Source organism: Rhinatrema bivittatum, chromosome 7 (genome assembly GCF_901001135.1).
Source record: "Rhinatrema bivittatum chromosome 7, aRhiBiv1.1, whole genome shotgun sequence".
Taxonomy (NCBI): Eukaryota; Metazoa; Chordata; class Amphibia; order Gymnophiona; family Rhinatrematidae; genus Rhinatrema; species Rhinatrema bivittatum.
In genome coordinates, this window is record NC_042621.1 from 54,938,757 (window position 1) to 54,955,601 (window position 16,845).

At 42.0% G+C, this 16,845-nt stretch overlaps 1 protein-coding gene across 6 annotated transcripts in view; it reads right to left on the reverse strand.

Moving 5' to 3' along the window:
- TDRD12 (tudor domain containing 12) overlaps window positions 1-16,845 on the reverse strand; it is a 387,684-nt gene that overhangs the window by 248,839 nt on the left and 122,000 nt on the right. For all 6 annotated transcript variants that reach the window (XM_029608411.1, XM_029608406.1, XM_029608409.1 and 3 more), the window contains 2 exons: window positions 10,525-10,632; window positions 8,960-9,148 (listed from right to left, as the gene is read on the reverse strand). In XM_029608411.1, the coding sequence (XP_029464271.1) occupies window positions 8,960-9,148; window positions 10,525-10,632 (297 nt within the window). The remainder of the gene's footprint in view (window positions 1-8,959; window positions 9,149-10,524; window positions 10,633-16,845) is intronic.

A 16,845-nucleotide genomic window follows, 5' to 3' on the forward strand; every position in this document is an offset into this window, starting at 1 on the left:
AAATGCATCATAGACTTTACACTTTTGTGTCCAATTTGAAAGTTACTCCCTTAGTTCTGCAATTGTAGAATGGGAAAAACCTCCTACTTGATTGGATAAATTCTGCAGAGCTGGAAATCCAATGTACCTCTGCCAAGAAGAAGCTATAAGGATCATTGTTCCCTGGTTTCTTCTATTAAAATCTTTGCTACTAGAGGTATTAATATAGAAAATAGTAAATATGGAAGAAAAAGACCCGAAATGGACCATCCAGTCTGCTCAGGAAATGTTATCTTTTTTTATTTTAGGGTAGTAACTGCTGCTCCCTGCAACTTGCCCCCGTTAAATCAGGTCACTCTTTTCTTCATTTCCATCCTTTAGCCAGCAGGGATCTTCTGCGTTTAAATCACACGCTCTTTTGAATCCCATTACTGTTTTTATCTTCACCACCTCTTCTGGGAGGGTATTCCATGCAGCCGCCACCCTTTCCATGAAGCAATATTTCCTGATGTTGTTCCCCTTAGAATTTCATATCATGACCCCTAGTTCTACAGCTTTCTTTCCATTGGAAAAAGATTTTATTTTTGAGCATTATTAATTTCTTTTAGGTATTTGAAGGTCTGTATCATATCTCTCCTGTCCTTGTTCTCCTCCAGGGTATACATATTTAGGTCTTTCAGACTCATAAAATGCAGACCCCACACCATCTCGGTTGCCTCTCTCTGGACTGCGTCCAATTTACCTTTCATTTTTTGCGACAGGGTCTCCGGAACGGACCACAGTACTCATGCCTCTGGCACTGGCCACTACCTTGTCATATTGCTTCCCGTCTATGCACATCAGTCTTCTGCACATGCCCCACCCCCATCATCTCTTAAGAGTTCCTTTTGATTTCTGCACCCCAAATGCATGACTTTGCACTTCCTGGCATTAAATCCCAACTGCCAAACTTTTGCCCATGTCCTGAGCTTTTTTACATCATTTCTCCTTCTCTCTACTCCTTTAGGTGTGTCCACTCTATTGGAGGATACACATATAAGAAGACATTTCCTTCTCCTTCTGGAGCAAAAAGCTGGTTACCATTCTGTTCTGAGATGTCGCATAATATATCATGAGTATTTCCCTTTATGAGAAGACAATGTTTATCATATTTTCATCCAGGGACCACTCATGAGGGTCTGCCAGAACATCTTTGCCTGCCAGATAAATGGCTCTTGGAGTCATCCCACATGAGATGGCCTAGTTCCACAGGGTGACCGCTTCCAAACAAAAGGGGGAGAGAACCTATTTTCCCTTGTTTGTTCAAGTAGACCAAACTATCTGGTTGTTTGTCAGGGATCAGTAACATTTGATAAATCATCTAATTTCTGAGAATTTTTAAAGCAGAACATATTGCCCTTAAATCTAGGAGGCTGATATGCAATTTTTTTTCTGGGAGAGATTAGAGGCCTTGGGTGTGAAGTCCAAACAGGTGAGCTCCTCAGTCCAGACTGTATGCATCCACTGTCAGAACCATTGAGGCTGAATTTGGAAAGACATATCCTTGATTGGGTTAGAATTGGAAAGGCACCAAGACAAGAGTCTTTGAGCTTGCCCGGTACATAGGTCCCAGGAAGGCTGATTTTCAAAGTTATTTCCAGGGCAAAACAGTGCTTTACTTACAGAAATGGTTTGTTGTAAAATTGCCTGACCATGATACACATAAGTTTATATGGATTTACCAAAGGCACACCCCATGGGTGAAGTTTGGGAGGGGTTTGTACTTACACACTTTTGGCTTTTCAAAAGTATATGTATATATTTTCCTAAAATCTTTGGGGTAAATTTTCAAAGCAGCGCGTGGGCGTACATGTGCACGCGCTACCCGGCAGGCACACATGTATGCCCAATTTCATAACTTGCACGCGCAAGTTATAAAATCCGGGGTCAGCGCGCGCAAAGGGGGTGCACAATTGTGCACCTTGCGCGCGCCAAGTCGTGCTGCCTTCCCCCGTTCCCTCCCCCCTAACCCAACCTTCCCACCCCTTCCCCTAACCTTTCCCCCTCAGCCACCCCCCCCAAATTATCTAACCTTTTATGCCTGCCTGGAGGCAGGCGCAGGTTGCACACGCCAGCAGCCTGCTGTACGCGATCCTCCAACACAGTGGCAAATGGCTGCTCTGTTGGAGGCCTCTGGCCACGCCCTCACCCCGTCCCTGGACCGGGCCTTTTTAAAATAGGACCAGCACGCGTAGGGCTTTTAAAATCAGCCCTTTATGCACATATTTTAGCAGGTGTAACTGCATACAGTTACACCTGCATACAGTTACTTTTGATGGGGTAATTTTCAAAGCAAACGTGCATTTAAGTTTGCTTTGAAAACTGGTGTAACTTATACATGTTTTGCCAACTTTCTTATGCAAGCTATTACAAAATTACCTCTAGAGTCACTTGATTCCATTGGGCATGTCTCATATGGAGATATACAATAGTAATACATGTACTAATAAGGCTATCAAACCAACATCCTTAACATGGTCCAAGGTAATATTAGCTGATTGATTGTAACTTAATCCACTGCAGATACAGAGTCCAAGACTCTGTTGGCAGGAAAACAAGCCATGGCTCGAGCTGTGTGCAGCAGAGCTCCTATAAATTCCAATTTAGGAGTCAAGCTGAGGTCAGACTTGGAGGTCAGACTTGGAGTAATGAGTCGAACCCATCACCTCTCATAGAGCTGATAGCCAAGTACATCAACTCAGACAAACCAACAATAATATTGGGAGACTTCAACTTGCACGTTGACTCACACCCCCAATCCACAAACTGTGAAACAGTACTTACCGCGCTCAGCCACTTGGGTTTTACACAAATCGTCAAAGACCCCACACACAAGGGCGGACATACGCTGGATCTCATATTCATAAACGATAGCTTCTCCATACACACCAATCCGTCCTGCTCACTAGTTCCCTGGTCCGACCACAGAATCATATCAACGACTCTAAAAAAAAGAAACCCTCCCACCACAATCTTCCACCAAAACCACAATACAACTTAGAAAACCATGTCCACTGGACCTACTCAACGAGATCTGCTCCAAAGAACTAAACCAGCTGGACCTGTCTGTCGCCACTACAGCCACCACATCATGGATCAAAGCCACCAAAAAAATTGCAGACCAAATTTGCCCAATCACCATCAAAACTATACAACCCACACTAGACAACAGAAAACAGTGGTTTACCCCAGAACTTAAAACTCTAAAGCAAAATCTACGAAATAAAGAACAAAGCTGGAGAAAAAATCCAACCATCGCACTTCACACATCCTATAAAACCACTCTAAACACCTACAGAAATGCCATCCATAAAGCCAAGAAAGATTTCTATTCAAAAAGGATCCACAATTTCATCTTTGACCCAAAGGCACTCTTCTCATACGTCTCATCACTCACCAAACCACCTCCACTATCTATTCCAGATCACCAAGCTCTCGACAAAGCCAACGAACTCGCCAACTACTTCAAGGAAAAAATCACTAACCTCACCGGATCCTTTACCACCCTTAACTACACACCCGACCTCCCAAGCAAATCCCAGCCTCAACAGAAGTTCAGCCTCGAATGCTTCGAACCTACCTCGACACTAGAGATCGAAAACACCCTTAAGAAAATAAAACCATCCTCTCACCCATCAGATCCAATACCAACAAACCTACTCACCGCCATACCAAACACTATCGCACAACCAATAGCGAAAATCATTAACACCTCTCTAACTCAAGGCATAGTTCCCAATCAGCTGAAACTAGCAATTCTCAAACCCCTACTGAAGAAACCTAACGCCTCACCGACAGACCCAGCTAACTTCCGGCCCATCGCAAACCTTCCACTGATAGCCAAACTGATGGAAAAAGCAGTAAACAAACAACTATCAGAATACCTCGAAGAAAATAATATTCTCGCTCCAGCTCAGTACGGCTTCCGAAAATCACGAAACACAGAAACTCTTCTGCTCTCTCTCACAGACTCCCTCCTACTAAACCTCGAGAAAAAACAATCACACCTACTGATACTTCTAGACCTATCCTCAGCTTTCGATACGGTAAACCACACAATACTCATAAACCAATTAGCAAATATAGGTATCGGAGGTACAGCTCTCAACTGGTTTAAGTCCTTCTTGTGTAACAGATTCTACAAAGTCAGGATAAACAACAAAGAATCTCAGCCAATCCTGTCAGACCAAGGGGTACCTCAAGGCTCATCACTCTCACCAACACTCTTCAATGTATACCTCCTCCCCCTTTGCCATTTACTCTCAAACCTCAATCTCACCTATTACCTCTTTGCGGATGACATTCAGATACTTATCCCTATCACCGAATCCCTTCAAAGAACCATCACCCATTGGAAAGACTGCCTACAATCAATCCAAAACCTACTCTCCAGCCTAAACCTAGTCCTGAATGCTAACAAAACAGAGATGCTAATTATCTCTCACAACACCATGATCAACACAACATTCCCTACACCATCTTCCACATTAAACATGGATTTCGCCACAGATGTCAGAGACCTAGGAATATGGTTGGACAACCAGCTAAACCTAAAAAAATGTATAAACACTACAAAGGACTGCTTTTATAAATTACAAGTCCTCAAAAACCTAAAACCTCTTCTTCATTTCAGCGACTTCCGACTAGTACTACAATCCATCATCTTAACAAAACTCGACTACTGCAACTCCATCCTTCTTGGACTCCCCGCTAGCACCATCAAACCCCTTCAGATGGTCCAGAACGCCGCTGCCAGAATACTCACGAACACCAATAAGAGAGACCATATCACCCCTGTTCTATGCAGTCTACACTGGCTACCCATCAAATACAGGATTCAGTTCAAAACACTCACCATCATTCACAAAGCTATAAACAACATCGCGCCCATCACATTAAATACACAACTGCGAGCCCACACATCTTCCAGACCGATCAGAAGCGCTTACAAAGGATCTCTGTATGCACCACCAGCAAAATCGCTATTAAGAAAAAGAGCTCTATCAACAGCAGGTCCTCACCAATGAAACGCACTTCCACCAGACCTACGCCTTGAACCCAGACTAACCGAATTTAAAAAACAACTAAAAACATGGCTCTTCAGACAAGCATTTCCAGACTCATAATGCAACCAGGCTTCACAACCCCTTCCTTTACCTATACCCCTACACTAATCAATGCTCATCGTCCCAAGACAATCCTCCATCAAGTTACTCAGCTCCAAACCTACCCCAACCACAACATTATCATTAATTGTATTAATGCAATCACCATTATTTTCACCTCAAGACACACCTTTGTATATATATTGTATAGTGGGGGTCTCAGGATCTGTTTCCAACTTATGTTGAAGCATCATACTTAGTTTTATTTATTTAACTATTTACTTGTTTATTCTGTTTATTTGTTCGGTTATTTAACTATTTAAGCTTTGTTTAACTGTTTCAATGATTCAACGTTTCAATGTAAAATGTAAAAGTTCTAATGCTTTGTAATGGAAAGTTTATCTAATCCTTTCAATGTTAAAACTGTTACAATGTAAAAAGCCCCGGCTAAACTAGACCCGGGTGAGTTCAAGTTCTTTGTAAACCGGACTGATTTGTATCTAATACAGGAATTTCGGTATAGAAAAAAATAAAAATAAATAAATAAATAAATAATTGATGATGAACCTTAACTCAGAATTGTGAATGGACTTGCCTTTCCTTACCTGAAATGTGCCCTCGATCAGCCAATCCTCCATCTATGGAAATACACGTACCCCCAGCCTCTGTAAATAGGCTACTATTGCCAGACATTTTGGAAACACTCAGAGGGGCCGAATGAAGCAAAAAAGATAGTATGCAATAATGGAGAATAAGAGATACTTCCTGTGAACTGGATGTGTCTCTATATGGGTATATGCTTTCATCAAATCCAGCGAGCATAGCCACTCTTCCTTGTTTAGTATAGATAATAAGGCACCCAGGGAAAACATACTGAACTTTTCATGAGATATTTCTTCAAGACCCTTAGGTCTAGAATGAGACAATATTCTCCAGTTTCATTCAGAATCAGGAACTACCTGGAAGAAAATCCTAATCCTCCTTCCTACAGTGAGAAAGGTTTCATTGCCTTGGCCAACAAGGAGAAAATTATTTCTAACTCAGCACTTCCTGATCAATGTGCAAAGATATAATTTTCTACCATGAACAATTTGGAGGAGTTCTAAAAACTGCAGTTTGTAGCATCCTGTGATTATCTGAAAGTCTCAACTACCGGAGATTATTATAGGCCAATGGTTTGTGTAAAAACCTTTCATCACAGGAAGATAAAAAAAGCTCAATATAAGAAACCTGAACAGCAGGGTAAAGGAGAAAAATACAAAAACAGCATTGCTAATAGAATCAAGAGGCCATTTTGTTCTATGCATGGAGAGAGAAAAGATCCTCAAATACCTCAAGATGCAGAGACCAAGAAAACATGGTGGAAAGATATAGAAATAGTCCCAATAGCATTGGGTGCCACTAGCCTAATTAAAAAAAACAAAAAAAACTTTCAAGCATACTTTTATATGTTGCGTGTACATACTCCACAAAAGCTCCAGGTGGAACTTAGCCAGTCTACATCCGCTGCCCATCACTTTTCATGTGCTATACAACTGCCTCTTATTTGCCTCTGAATTTCTCTCTCAAAAATTGTCAATCCAAATAAATTATGGGGCTCAGGACTGACTGACTTTTGGGATTCTAAGGGGACTCAAAAGATGTAAGCTGGACCTCCAGAGACTGACAGTGGGAACACAGGATGGGACTGGGAAGTAGAGCTTTTTTCCACACACGACCATTTCAGGGATGGGAGAACATTCTTTGGGGCCGATGCAAGACAGTGCACTCAGCCGAGCGCACTGTTTAACCCGCTGTCTGACACGGGTTAATTAAGCACTAATCCACCCCCTAATGCAATTATGGGGATTAGTGCCTATTTAACGCGCGTCCGACGCAGAGTGAACAAGTTAGCACTCATCACATGCAAATGCATGTGAATGAGGCTATTACTCATTCACGCCAAATGCAAAAAGATAAATGTGCTTTTCTGTACTTTTTTTTTTTTTTTTTTTTAAAGGAAAAAAAAAACTCTACCGGCCGCTTTGAAGACCAACGCCGATATGCTCAGCGTCGGTTTTCATAACCAGCAGACCGCCGGTAACCGCGGGGTCACATTAGCAAGGCGGTGCTAAGGTTGCACTAGCGACCCTAGCGCCTCCTTGCTAGCGCGACTCCTTAATTTGTTTACTGCATGACACCCCCCTTGCGGGCGCCATGTGCGTGCTAAGAAAGCGGGCGCTGAAAAGTCAGCGCCCGCTTTCCGCAAATTTTATTGCATCGGCCCCTTTAGTTGCTCCCAGAGACATGAAAAGAAGAAGCACAATGAAGGCTTAGGCACCATTATTCTTTGACTCTGTCCTTGAGTACTCAGAGGCTAATATTCAGCCCAGGCTGGGACAAGATTTGTCCCCTCTCTTTGGATCTATCTTTAGGCCTCAGCAACAAGTGTTGATATCTTCTTCAGCATTTCCAATCCTCCAGCAGTTGATGCAGCTCCCTGGTCCTAGTGCTTCAATGGTACCTTTGGTGCTGGATCAACATAATCAAACTTTTTCTTCAGATGAAGATCTTTTTCTTCAACTAGCCTCATCTTACAGATCTTGATGTCCCTCAACATCCTAGAGCAGATAACTGCTGTGGGACACAACATAATCCTTGTCTAGATTCTTGTAAACAGGTCTTTTGGTTATGGAAATATTTTAAACAGAATCTGGGCATGTTTTTAAGCTACTGGCATTTTCTGCCATCATCAGAAAAAAAAGAAATTTAAAAAGCAAAATGGAGAGGAAATTCTGAAACAGACAATACAAGGAGGAAGGAAAAAGAAGAGAGGTTCATAACCAGAAAGACCTGTTAGAACTTCAAAAACAATTAAAAAGTTGACTGGAACACCAAGGGAAAAAGAAAAGTAACACTAAGGCACCCTTTTGCTTGGAAAGAGAACTGCTTTGAAAAGACCAAACAGAGCCAGCTAACTACAATGGTCTGTGATAAAATGCATCAGTTGCTCTTAGAGGAAAGTGTGAGGCATGGTGTGCAGCTGCAGAGACTGCTGTACATGCCCAGAGGGACCTTCACATTTTTCTGGAAAAAAACTGGAACATTCTGTGTTCATGCCCTCTGATGACCTCACCCATCAGGGTGACAAAATGAAAGTCAAGGTGAATAATCTTATCACTTATATACCACAAAAGCAGTTCCAGAAATTTGCCCAGTGTAGTGTATAACAGCAGAGAGAATTTTTAAAAAATATTTTACCAAGTTACTGATATCTAAGATTTTTTGTAAATTATACTACATGCGTAGAGAATGTTCTTTTGTCAATGTTTCATCTTAATTGAAAATCTAGTCTTTACAATATGGTACAGAATAGTATAGAGAAGACAAGAAGACATAGCTCAAGATTGAAATCTGGAAGCACAATTAATGAAATCTGTATTAAAATGGCATTTCAATTTAGTCAGCTCAAATGTCGACCAAGATGAAATGCACCATCCCCCTTATGGTTTAAAATATAGTACTATACAGCCACAAAAGAAAAAGACATTGAATAGGAGAGGCATGTTTTCCATGATTTGCAACTTGGTATATGTTAGAACGTATGTTCACATTCCTGGCAGCACTCCAAGATCCTATGACATTTAAGAATCAGATCTTTAATAAAGTTAGAAAGCATGGAAGTATGGAAACAATGATGGATTTAATGCCTCCATCTGGAGGCATATAACACTATGAATGTGGGGTGGGAGGAGAAGGAAGCATTACAAGCAGGTCAACTTCAATTAGGCTAAAATGCCCTTTTAAAATGAAGGCACAGTTTTATTGTCCAATAAAACAAAATATTTCTGACTCACCCCATTTCTACTGGGCACAGTTTTGTGCGCTGCTGATGCCAACTGCAAATAAGTAAGAATTGGGGGAATATATATCATCGGATCCTTCCCATGAGGAGAGATTACAACAGAATCGTAGCCTTGAGCCACTGATGGCCAACAGTATGCTTCTGTGAGGTTAGGTCCCAAGATCTCATTCTGGATAAGCAACTGCAAAAATGGACATGACATAAGAAAAGATACAATTTGTGTTTAAATTAAATGTTATAAAACATAAGAAATTGCCATACTGGGTCAGACCAAGGGTCCATCAAGCCCAGTATCCTGTTTCCAACAATGGCCAAACCAAGCTAAAAGTACCTGGCAATTACCCAAACACCAAGAAGATCCCATGCTACTGATGCCAGTAATAGCAGAGGCCATTCCCAAAGTCAACTTGATAATAGCAGTAATCCAAAATGCACCTTTTAAGTATTGCTCTGCATAACCTAGCTCAACTTTATCTTCAAATTAAAAAGCAAAGAGAGGGTCAGAGAAAAAAAAGTTTCTCCTACTCAGGACTAAAAGTGGCTTCCAGCTCGTCAGTGATTTGTTTACAAACTAAGGGGTTATTTTCCAAAGGCTTATCGCAAGCAATACAGCCATATCGCATGCAAAAAGGCCCTTTTCACATGCGATAGCATGCAAATTAGATTGGGGCGGAGTCGGAAGTGGCTTCACTGCCGGCGATAACGTTACTAACGTTATCGTCAGCAGTGGCGCGCCGAATAGCACCACCTTTCATGGTGGTGCTATTTAGTGAGAAAGCCAGCAGCCAGCACCCCGCAGACACTGAAATCGCACCGCCGTGGTGCGAAGGCTGCGGGCTTTCGCAGTCCCGCCCCCCCTGCTCCACGTTTTCGCAGGATTCATCATTCTGTGAAGAATGATGAATCCAGGCCTAAGAGAACAATGATATATTAAATAGTTGGCCTTTCAGGTGAGATAAATCAATGGGGGGAAAACGCTCCTAACCCTACAAGGCTATAACCAACAATGTCTCTTCTAGTTCCTCAAAACTGAAATACTGACAGAAACTATCTGCACATATATCACCTACATGTTTATTTGCAGGCATGGTCCCATATCTGGCTTGTTCTCTTAAATCTCTCAAATTAAAGAAAAAGTCAACTAAGAAGCCTGACACAAAAAAATCATGAATTTATACCCTACCAAAAATGTGTGCATATAGCTGGTAAAAGCAAAACTAATAATGAAAAATAAAAATGTCTGGATTGGTAGCGACATTAATAGTGCAGTGGGCATTATACGTTCAGGAATGTATAAATAGGCACCTATGTAAATGCTACTTTAGAGAAAGAACAAAAGATCCGATTTATCAACATTTTCCTCCATAGACACAGAGATGGAACAAACACTAGTGAATCAGCCTCTAAATATTAGAGCACACAAAGACAAAGAACTAGACATTTGCATACTGGTACCTAAGTTGCAGAAATAAGCAAAATAGGTCATCTTCAACATTCTCAAACATGCCACTATGTCGGTTTCATTAAAATGAATAAAAATAATAGTGCTTAGGATACCTTTTTCAGATCAGCTGAAAGTGGTGCTTGTTCCAGTGTTGAGCATGGCTCTATTTTTTTACTCAAAACAATAGGATGTTTCTGTGCATTAAAGTTTAGTTTCTGGAACTGTGAAAACAGATTGGAAAGGTTAGCAATTAAACCTAAAAATCCAGATATCAAAACTGCACATGGAATTGTTGTAACTTCTACCTATACATGTAAAATTACATTATATATAAACAGACCTCATAATAATCCTCCCCACCCCCAAAACATACTACAGTAAAGGCTTCAGAATTCATTGATTATGCAAATAAGTCATGACTGGCTGTACAGTAAGACTGGCATTACTGCCCACTTTCAATGGGTGTACATCATAGATTAAGCTAATTGAACATGTGTATAAATGGGAATTGTTTTATTGGGTAGGAAAATCAAACAGGTTACAGAAGAGACAAGAAATCTAACTTAATATTTTTATTTTATTTATTTAAAAGCTTTTCTATACCGTCGTTTAGCAATGTACCATCACAACGGTTTACATTAAGGCACGAAATAGGTTTGGTTTATAAGTTAGCCATGGTGTGCCAATATTTACGGTTACATAGTACAGTAATATACTCTAATTGATAAGTAGGTTGGGTTCCATTTATATGATTGTTTGGATAATCATATATGTGTATCCTGTTTTTAATTTAATATTTAATTATGAGTAATAAAATCCATTTTTCGTTTTGTATCTATAGGTGACTTTCAGCTGTGTTTGTTGTTATTCAGCGCTTTCACTGTGGAATGCTTTTTTGAAGAGCCAAGTTTTTAGGCTTTTCTTGAAGAGTTTTAGATCTTTCATTAGTCTTAGTTCGAGTGGTAGTGTGTTCCATAGTAATGGTCCTGCCAAAGATAGTGCTCTCTCTCTAACCTGGGTCAGCTTTGCTGTTTTGACTGAAGGTATAGTTAGCAGTGCTTTATTGGCAGACCTGAGGTTTCTTTGGGGGACATGTAATCGTAGTGCCGTGTTTAGCCAGTCAGCATTTTCGTCATTAATCAGTTTATGAATTGTGCATAGTGTTTTGAATTGTACTCTTTGTTCTATCGGGAGCCAGTGTAAATCTGCAAGTGTTTGGGTGATATGATCTCTCCTGCTTTTTCCAGTCAGTATTCTGGCAGCTGAGTTTTGTAGTATTTGCAGCGGTCTGATTGTAGTATATGGTAATCCCAGTAAAAGTGTGTTACAGTAGTCTGTGCTAGCAAATATTAGTGCTTGTAATACTGTACGAAAGTGTTCTTGATTTAACAATGGTTTTAGTCTCCTAAGTACCATTAGTTTGGCATAGCCTTCACTTACTTTTATTGATATGTGTTGTTTAAGGCTGAGTTCTGTGTCTATAATTACTCCTAGGTTCCTAGCCTTATCAGTTAACTCCACTGATTTATCATTTTTAAGTTTGATGGGATTTTGAATTTTTACAATGTTTTTTCGTTCAAGGTGTATGAATTCTGTTTTTTCTATGTTTATTACTAGTTCCATTTGGTTTAATAGTTGTTTTAATATCCAATTCCAATATCTAAATAGTTGGTTTAATATCCAATTCACATGAATATCATCTGACTGCACACCCTTGTCCTTTTGGAATTTAGAAACAGAAATGTGACAAAGGGAAAGACCATATGGTTGGCCTACCTATCTTCTGGGTTTACTGTTATTTGAAGTTCTCATTAAAGATTTTGTTGAATAAATTTTTGTTTGAAATCCAGTATCTTTTAAGGACAGTTCTAGAGAGTCTATTCAGTAGCTCATAAAGGAACTGATAAAGTAGGATATCAAATCGAAATAAATATGGATGGAGAGAATTTCAAGCTGATGATCACATCCCTTGAAATCAACATGTCAACATAGTCCTTGAAGAAAATGTAATAAAGATATCGGATGCAAACATGGGCAAAACAAATAAGTAATTCTTAAAAGATCAAATATTACAAACAATTATCACCATAAAGTCCACAAAAACAATTGTCTATTTGGGCAAAAAAGCATTATCAGAAAAACATTAAGTAAATTAATTTTTTATAAAAATATAATAAAGAATGTTACATGACAAAATCAAGAGATTGTAGCTTGATTTGTGCTCAGCTCTGTACTTATAATGCTTGGGGTTTTTTCCCTGTGTACTTTGATGAAGAAACAAAGCTAAAGTTCAGGCTTAGCCTCTAGAATGCTTCTTCCTACTCCCCCCCCGAGTTTCTAAGGAACTGCTGGATGAATTTGTTTATTCTAGCAGCTTCCAACATACCTGTCAGGTTACCAGCCTGGAGGTATTAACTACAACTCCCTAAAGGTTCAACTCAGGGTTTATTGTCAAGCAACACTTTCAGTAAAACAGAAAATATATAAGCACTCTTTTGGAGCACAACTAGTTCACAGTCCTTAGTATTTAGTTCAAATCTTAAGCATGTAGGGATAGTCTAGGTAACCTACTCAGTCAGGTTAGAAAATACAGGTTCATGCAAGGTGCTGGTTGCCTGGTCCAGGCTCCAACTTAGGGCACACAACCCTTAGGAGGTAATTTTCAAAAGGATTTACCAGTGTAAAAGTAACTATTGTAGCAATTTTCAAAAGCCCACTTACACAGGTGCAGATTATTTACATGTGTAAAACCCAATTTTAAGCATGTAAATGCTTTTTAAAAATCAGGCCCTTAAGTTGCTGGGAATGATTTACTGTTCCTAGAAATCCCCTTCTGAATTACTGAGGACCAATCCTGGCCTGGGCTTATGAGAGTCCTGAGGACCAATCTGGTTTCTCGGAGAGGGTTGTGAGCAAGCCTTTCCTGCTTGCTCGGCTTCTCTTAGTACAACCACCTGGCAGTTCAGAAGCAGAGCTCCAACTTCACACCCTTGGATTTTGCCAGATCAAGACTAGGCATAGCCTTTTATTCTTTCCTTTGGTAGGTCTAGGAATGCTGTGGGCATTAGGTCTGTCCAAATAGCATTTGTTATTTTCAGTCTATAAGGAAGCAGAGTTGCTTACCTGTAACGGGTGTTCTCCGAGGATAAAAGGATGTTAGTTCTCTCTCATGGGTGATATCATCAGCTGGAGCCCCGACATGGAAAACTTGTATCAAAATTTCTAGATGGCACACTGACCATGCCCAGCATGCCTTAAACCACGTGTCCACGTGGGGTCCCCTCTCCAGTCTTATAACATAGAATCATCCATGTAACCGAAAATTAGGAGAAACCCTACTCCGCAGGGTGGCAGACAGGTTTCATAAGGACTAACATCCTGCTGTCTTCAGAGAACACTTGATACATGCAGGGCCAGTGCAAGACTCTGTAGCATCCTAGGCAGACCAATGTAATACTACCCCCCCCCCCCCCGAGTTAAATGTGCCCTTGAACAGTGGTAGATATATAGAGAATTATGGTCATCCTTGTATAGTTTCTCTGTCTCTCATATTTTTGAAAATGCAGCCCTCGCGTGCTACGGTGGCACCCCGCACACTTGATGTCTAGTCTGACCTAATGGTTGCGCCGGCCCTGGCTACAGGTAACCAACTCTGTTTTCTTTGAGGACAAGCAGGATGGTAGTCCTCACACGTGGGTGAATCCCTAGCTACAGGCTGCTCCCCAAAACAAAAAGGGGACCAACAGACACCCAACCAGATGCCAACAGGCACAACAACAGTGTTCATGGTAACAGAGGGGGGAGACAGCCTGAACCCAAACAATGGCCCTAGGCGGGGAGGGTGTGGGTTCTACACCTCAAGCAAGTTCCAGACTGGCTGAGACTACTGTCACATTGGCCAACCCTATACAGACAACAGTGCGATGGGAATGTGTGGAGAGAACTCCATGTCACAGCCTTGCAGATCTCCTCCATGGGAACTGCTCGTAAGTGGACCATCGATGCTGCCATGAGTCTGACAGAATGAGCCTTGACATGACCCCCAAGATGCCGTCCTGCCTGGGCATTACAGAAGAAGATGCAATCTGCTAGCCAATTGGATAGTATCTGTTTGGCAATGGCAACGCCCAACATATTCCTATCAAACAAAATAAAAAAATGGGTAGACTGTCTATGGACTTCTGTCTGCTCCAGGTAAAAGGCTAAGGTTCAATTGCAGTCCAAACTGTGTAGTGCTCATTCGCCTTGGTGTGAATGGAGCTTAGGAAAGAATGTTGGCAGGATGATCGACTGGTTAAGATGCAAGTCCATCACCACTTTAGGCTGGAACTTAGGTGTGTACACAAAACCACCTTGTCATGCTAAAACATAGGGTAAGGTGGATAAGTCACTAAGTCCTGGAACTTGCTGATCCTACGCGCTGAGGTGACCGCCACCAAAAATATGGCCTTTCAGGTCAGGTACTTCAGGTCACAGATGTGCAGCAGCTCAAAAGATGCTTTCATCAGCTGAGCTAATACCGTGTTGAGGTCCCAAGACACAGTGGGAGGCCTTAGGGCAGGCTTCAATTTAAGCAGGCCCTGCATGAATCATACAACTATAGGTTGTAGAGATGGGCGTATCATCTACACCTTGGTGGTATGCACCAATTGCAAGGAGATGAACACTAATGGAGTTGGTTTTTAAGCCAGCTTCTGATAGGTGTAGAAGGTAATCAAGAAGTTTTTCTGCGGGACAGGAGAACGTATCTAGGGCCATCTGCTCACACCACACAGAAAACCTCCTCCACTTCAGTACATAGGACTTTCTAGAGGAAGGCTTTCTACAAACCACCAGGATCCAAGACACATCCTCTGAGAGGTCAAGCGTTTGCAGAATTAACCTCTCAACATACAGGCTGTGAGCAACAGGGCCTAGAGGTTGGGATGCCACAGAATGTCTCAGTCTTGTGTGATGAGATCTAGGGAAGTCCCCAGACTGACTAGTCTCCGGATGGACAACTCCCATAAGAGTGAAAACCAGACTAATCTCGGGTACTTGCCAGGTTCTTATGGCCTGGATTGGCCACTGTTGGAAACAGGATGCTGGGCTTGATGGACCCTTGGTCTGACTCAGTAAGGCATGTTCTTATGTTCTTATAGTCCCCTTGTCCTCGCGAAGCTTCAAGAGAGTCTTTACCACTAAGGGAATTGGAGGATACGCATAAAGAACACCCATGCCCCAATGACAGGCAAGGGCGCCCGAGGCTGGTTTGCCATTTGACCTGTACAGGAAGCAGAACTGAGGCCCCTTCTTGTTGCAAAGGAATGTGAATAGATCTACGTCTGGGCTCCCCCGGAGATGGAATATCCGATTTGTTACCCCATGGTCCAGGGACCACTCGTGGGGTCTGAAGGATCAGGTCAGCCTATCCACTACCACGTTCTCTGTCCCAGCCAGGTACATGGCCCTGAGAACCATCCCGTGAGACATGGCGCATGACCATATCTGGACTGCTTCCTGACACAGGAGGAACGATCCCATGCCTCCCTGCTTGTTGACATAGCTACCTGGTTGTCAATTTGGATCAGGACAACTTTGTTGGACAATCGATCTCTGAAAGCCTAGAACGCGTACCTGATTGCCCTGATCTCCAGGAAATTGATTTAGCAACAGCTTTACTGGACAGACCAGAGCCCCTGGCTGCTGAACCCTTCTACATGAACTCCCCAGCCAAGGGTTAATGCATCTGTGATTAGGACAATTTGGGTAGGAGGCCTTTGAAAATAGATCCCTGTTCCAGATTTGAAAGTACCCACCACCAGGTCAAGTCCCGGAGAGATGGGGTGACTTGGATGCCGTCCTGGAGGTTCTGTGTGACCTGGCACCACTGCGATCTCAGGGTCCATTGGGCTCTAAACGTGTGTAATCATGCCAAGGGAGTGACATGGACAGTTGTGGCCTGCTGTCTGTGCTGAATCTCTGCTGTGATGGTTGTCAAAGTGATGGCCCTTAGGCTAGGCAGGAAGCCTTGGCTGGAGCTGTGTCTAGCAGGGCTCCTATGAAGTCCAATTGAGGTGATGGGCCGAGATGGGACTTTAGGTAGTTTATAATGAACCCTTGTGACTCCAATACTCAGATGGTTTAAGCGCATGGATCTGACGGCCCTTGCCTGAGATGTGCTCTTGTCCGGCCAGTAGAAGAGGACCGGAAGGCTCATCTGCATACTGTTCCCAGCATCTCCCAGCATCTCTCCGATCCCGGCTTCGAACTCCACAGCTCCAGCTTCCAGAGGCCCCGCACCCTTTGCAAATAGAAGAGAACAGGAATCTTAAACCTCTCAATCTACTGAGAGAAGATCAACTGGTAAGTATAGCTTTGGGAAATCTTAGGAATTGGAAAATCCCCGGTATGCTTATCAAAAGAAGAAAAAAGGATTGAATCAACTTATTTTA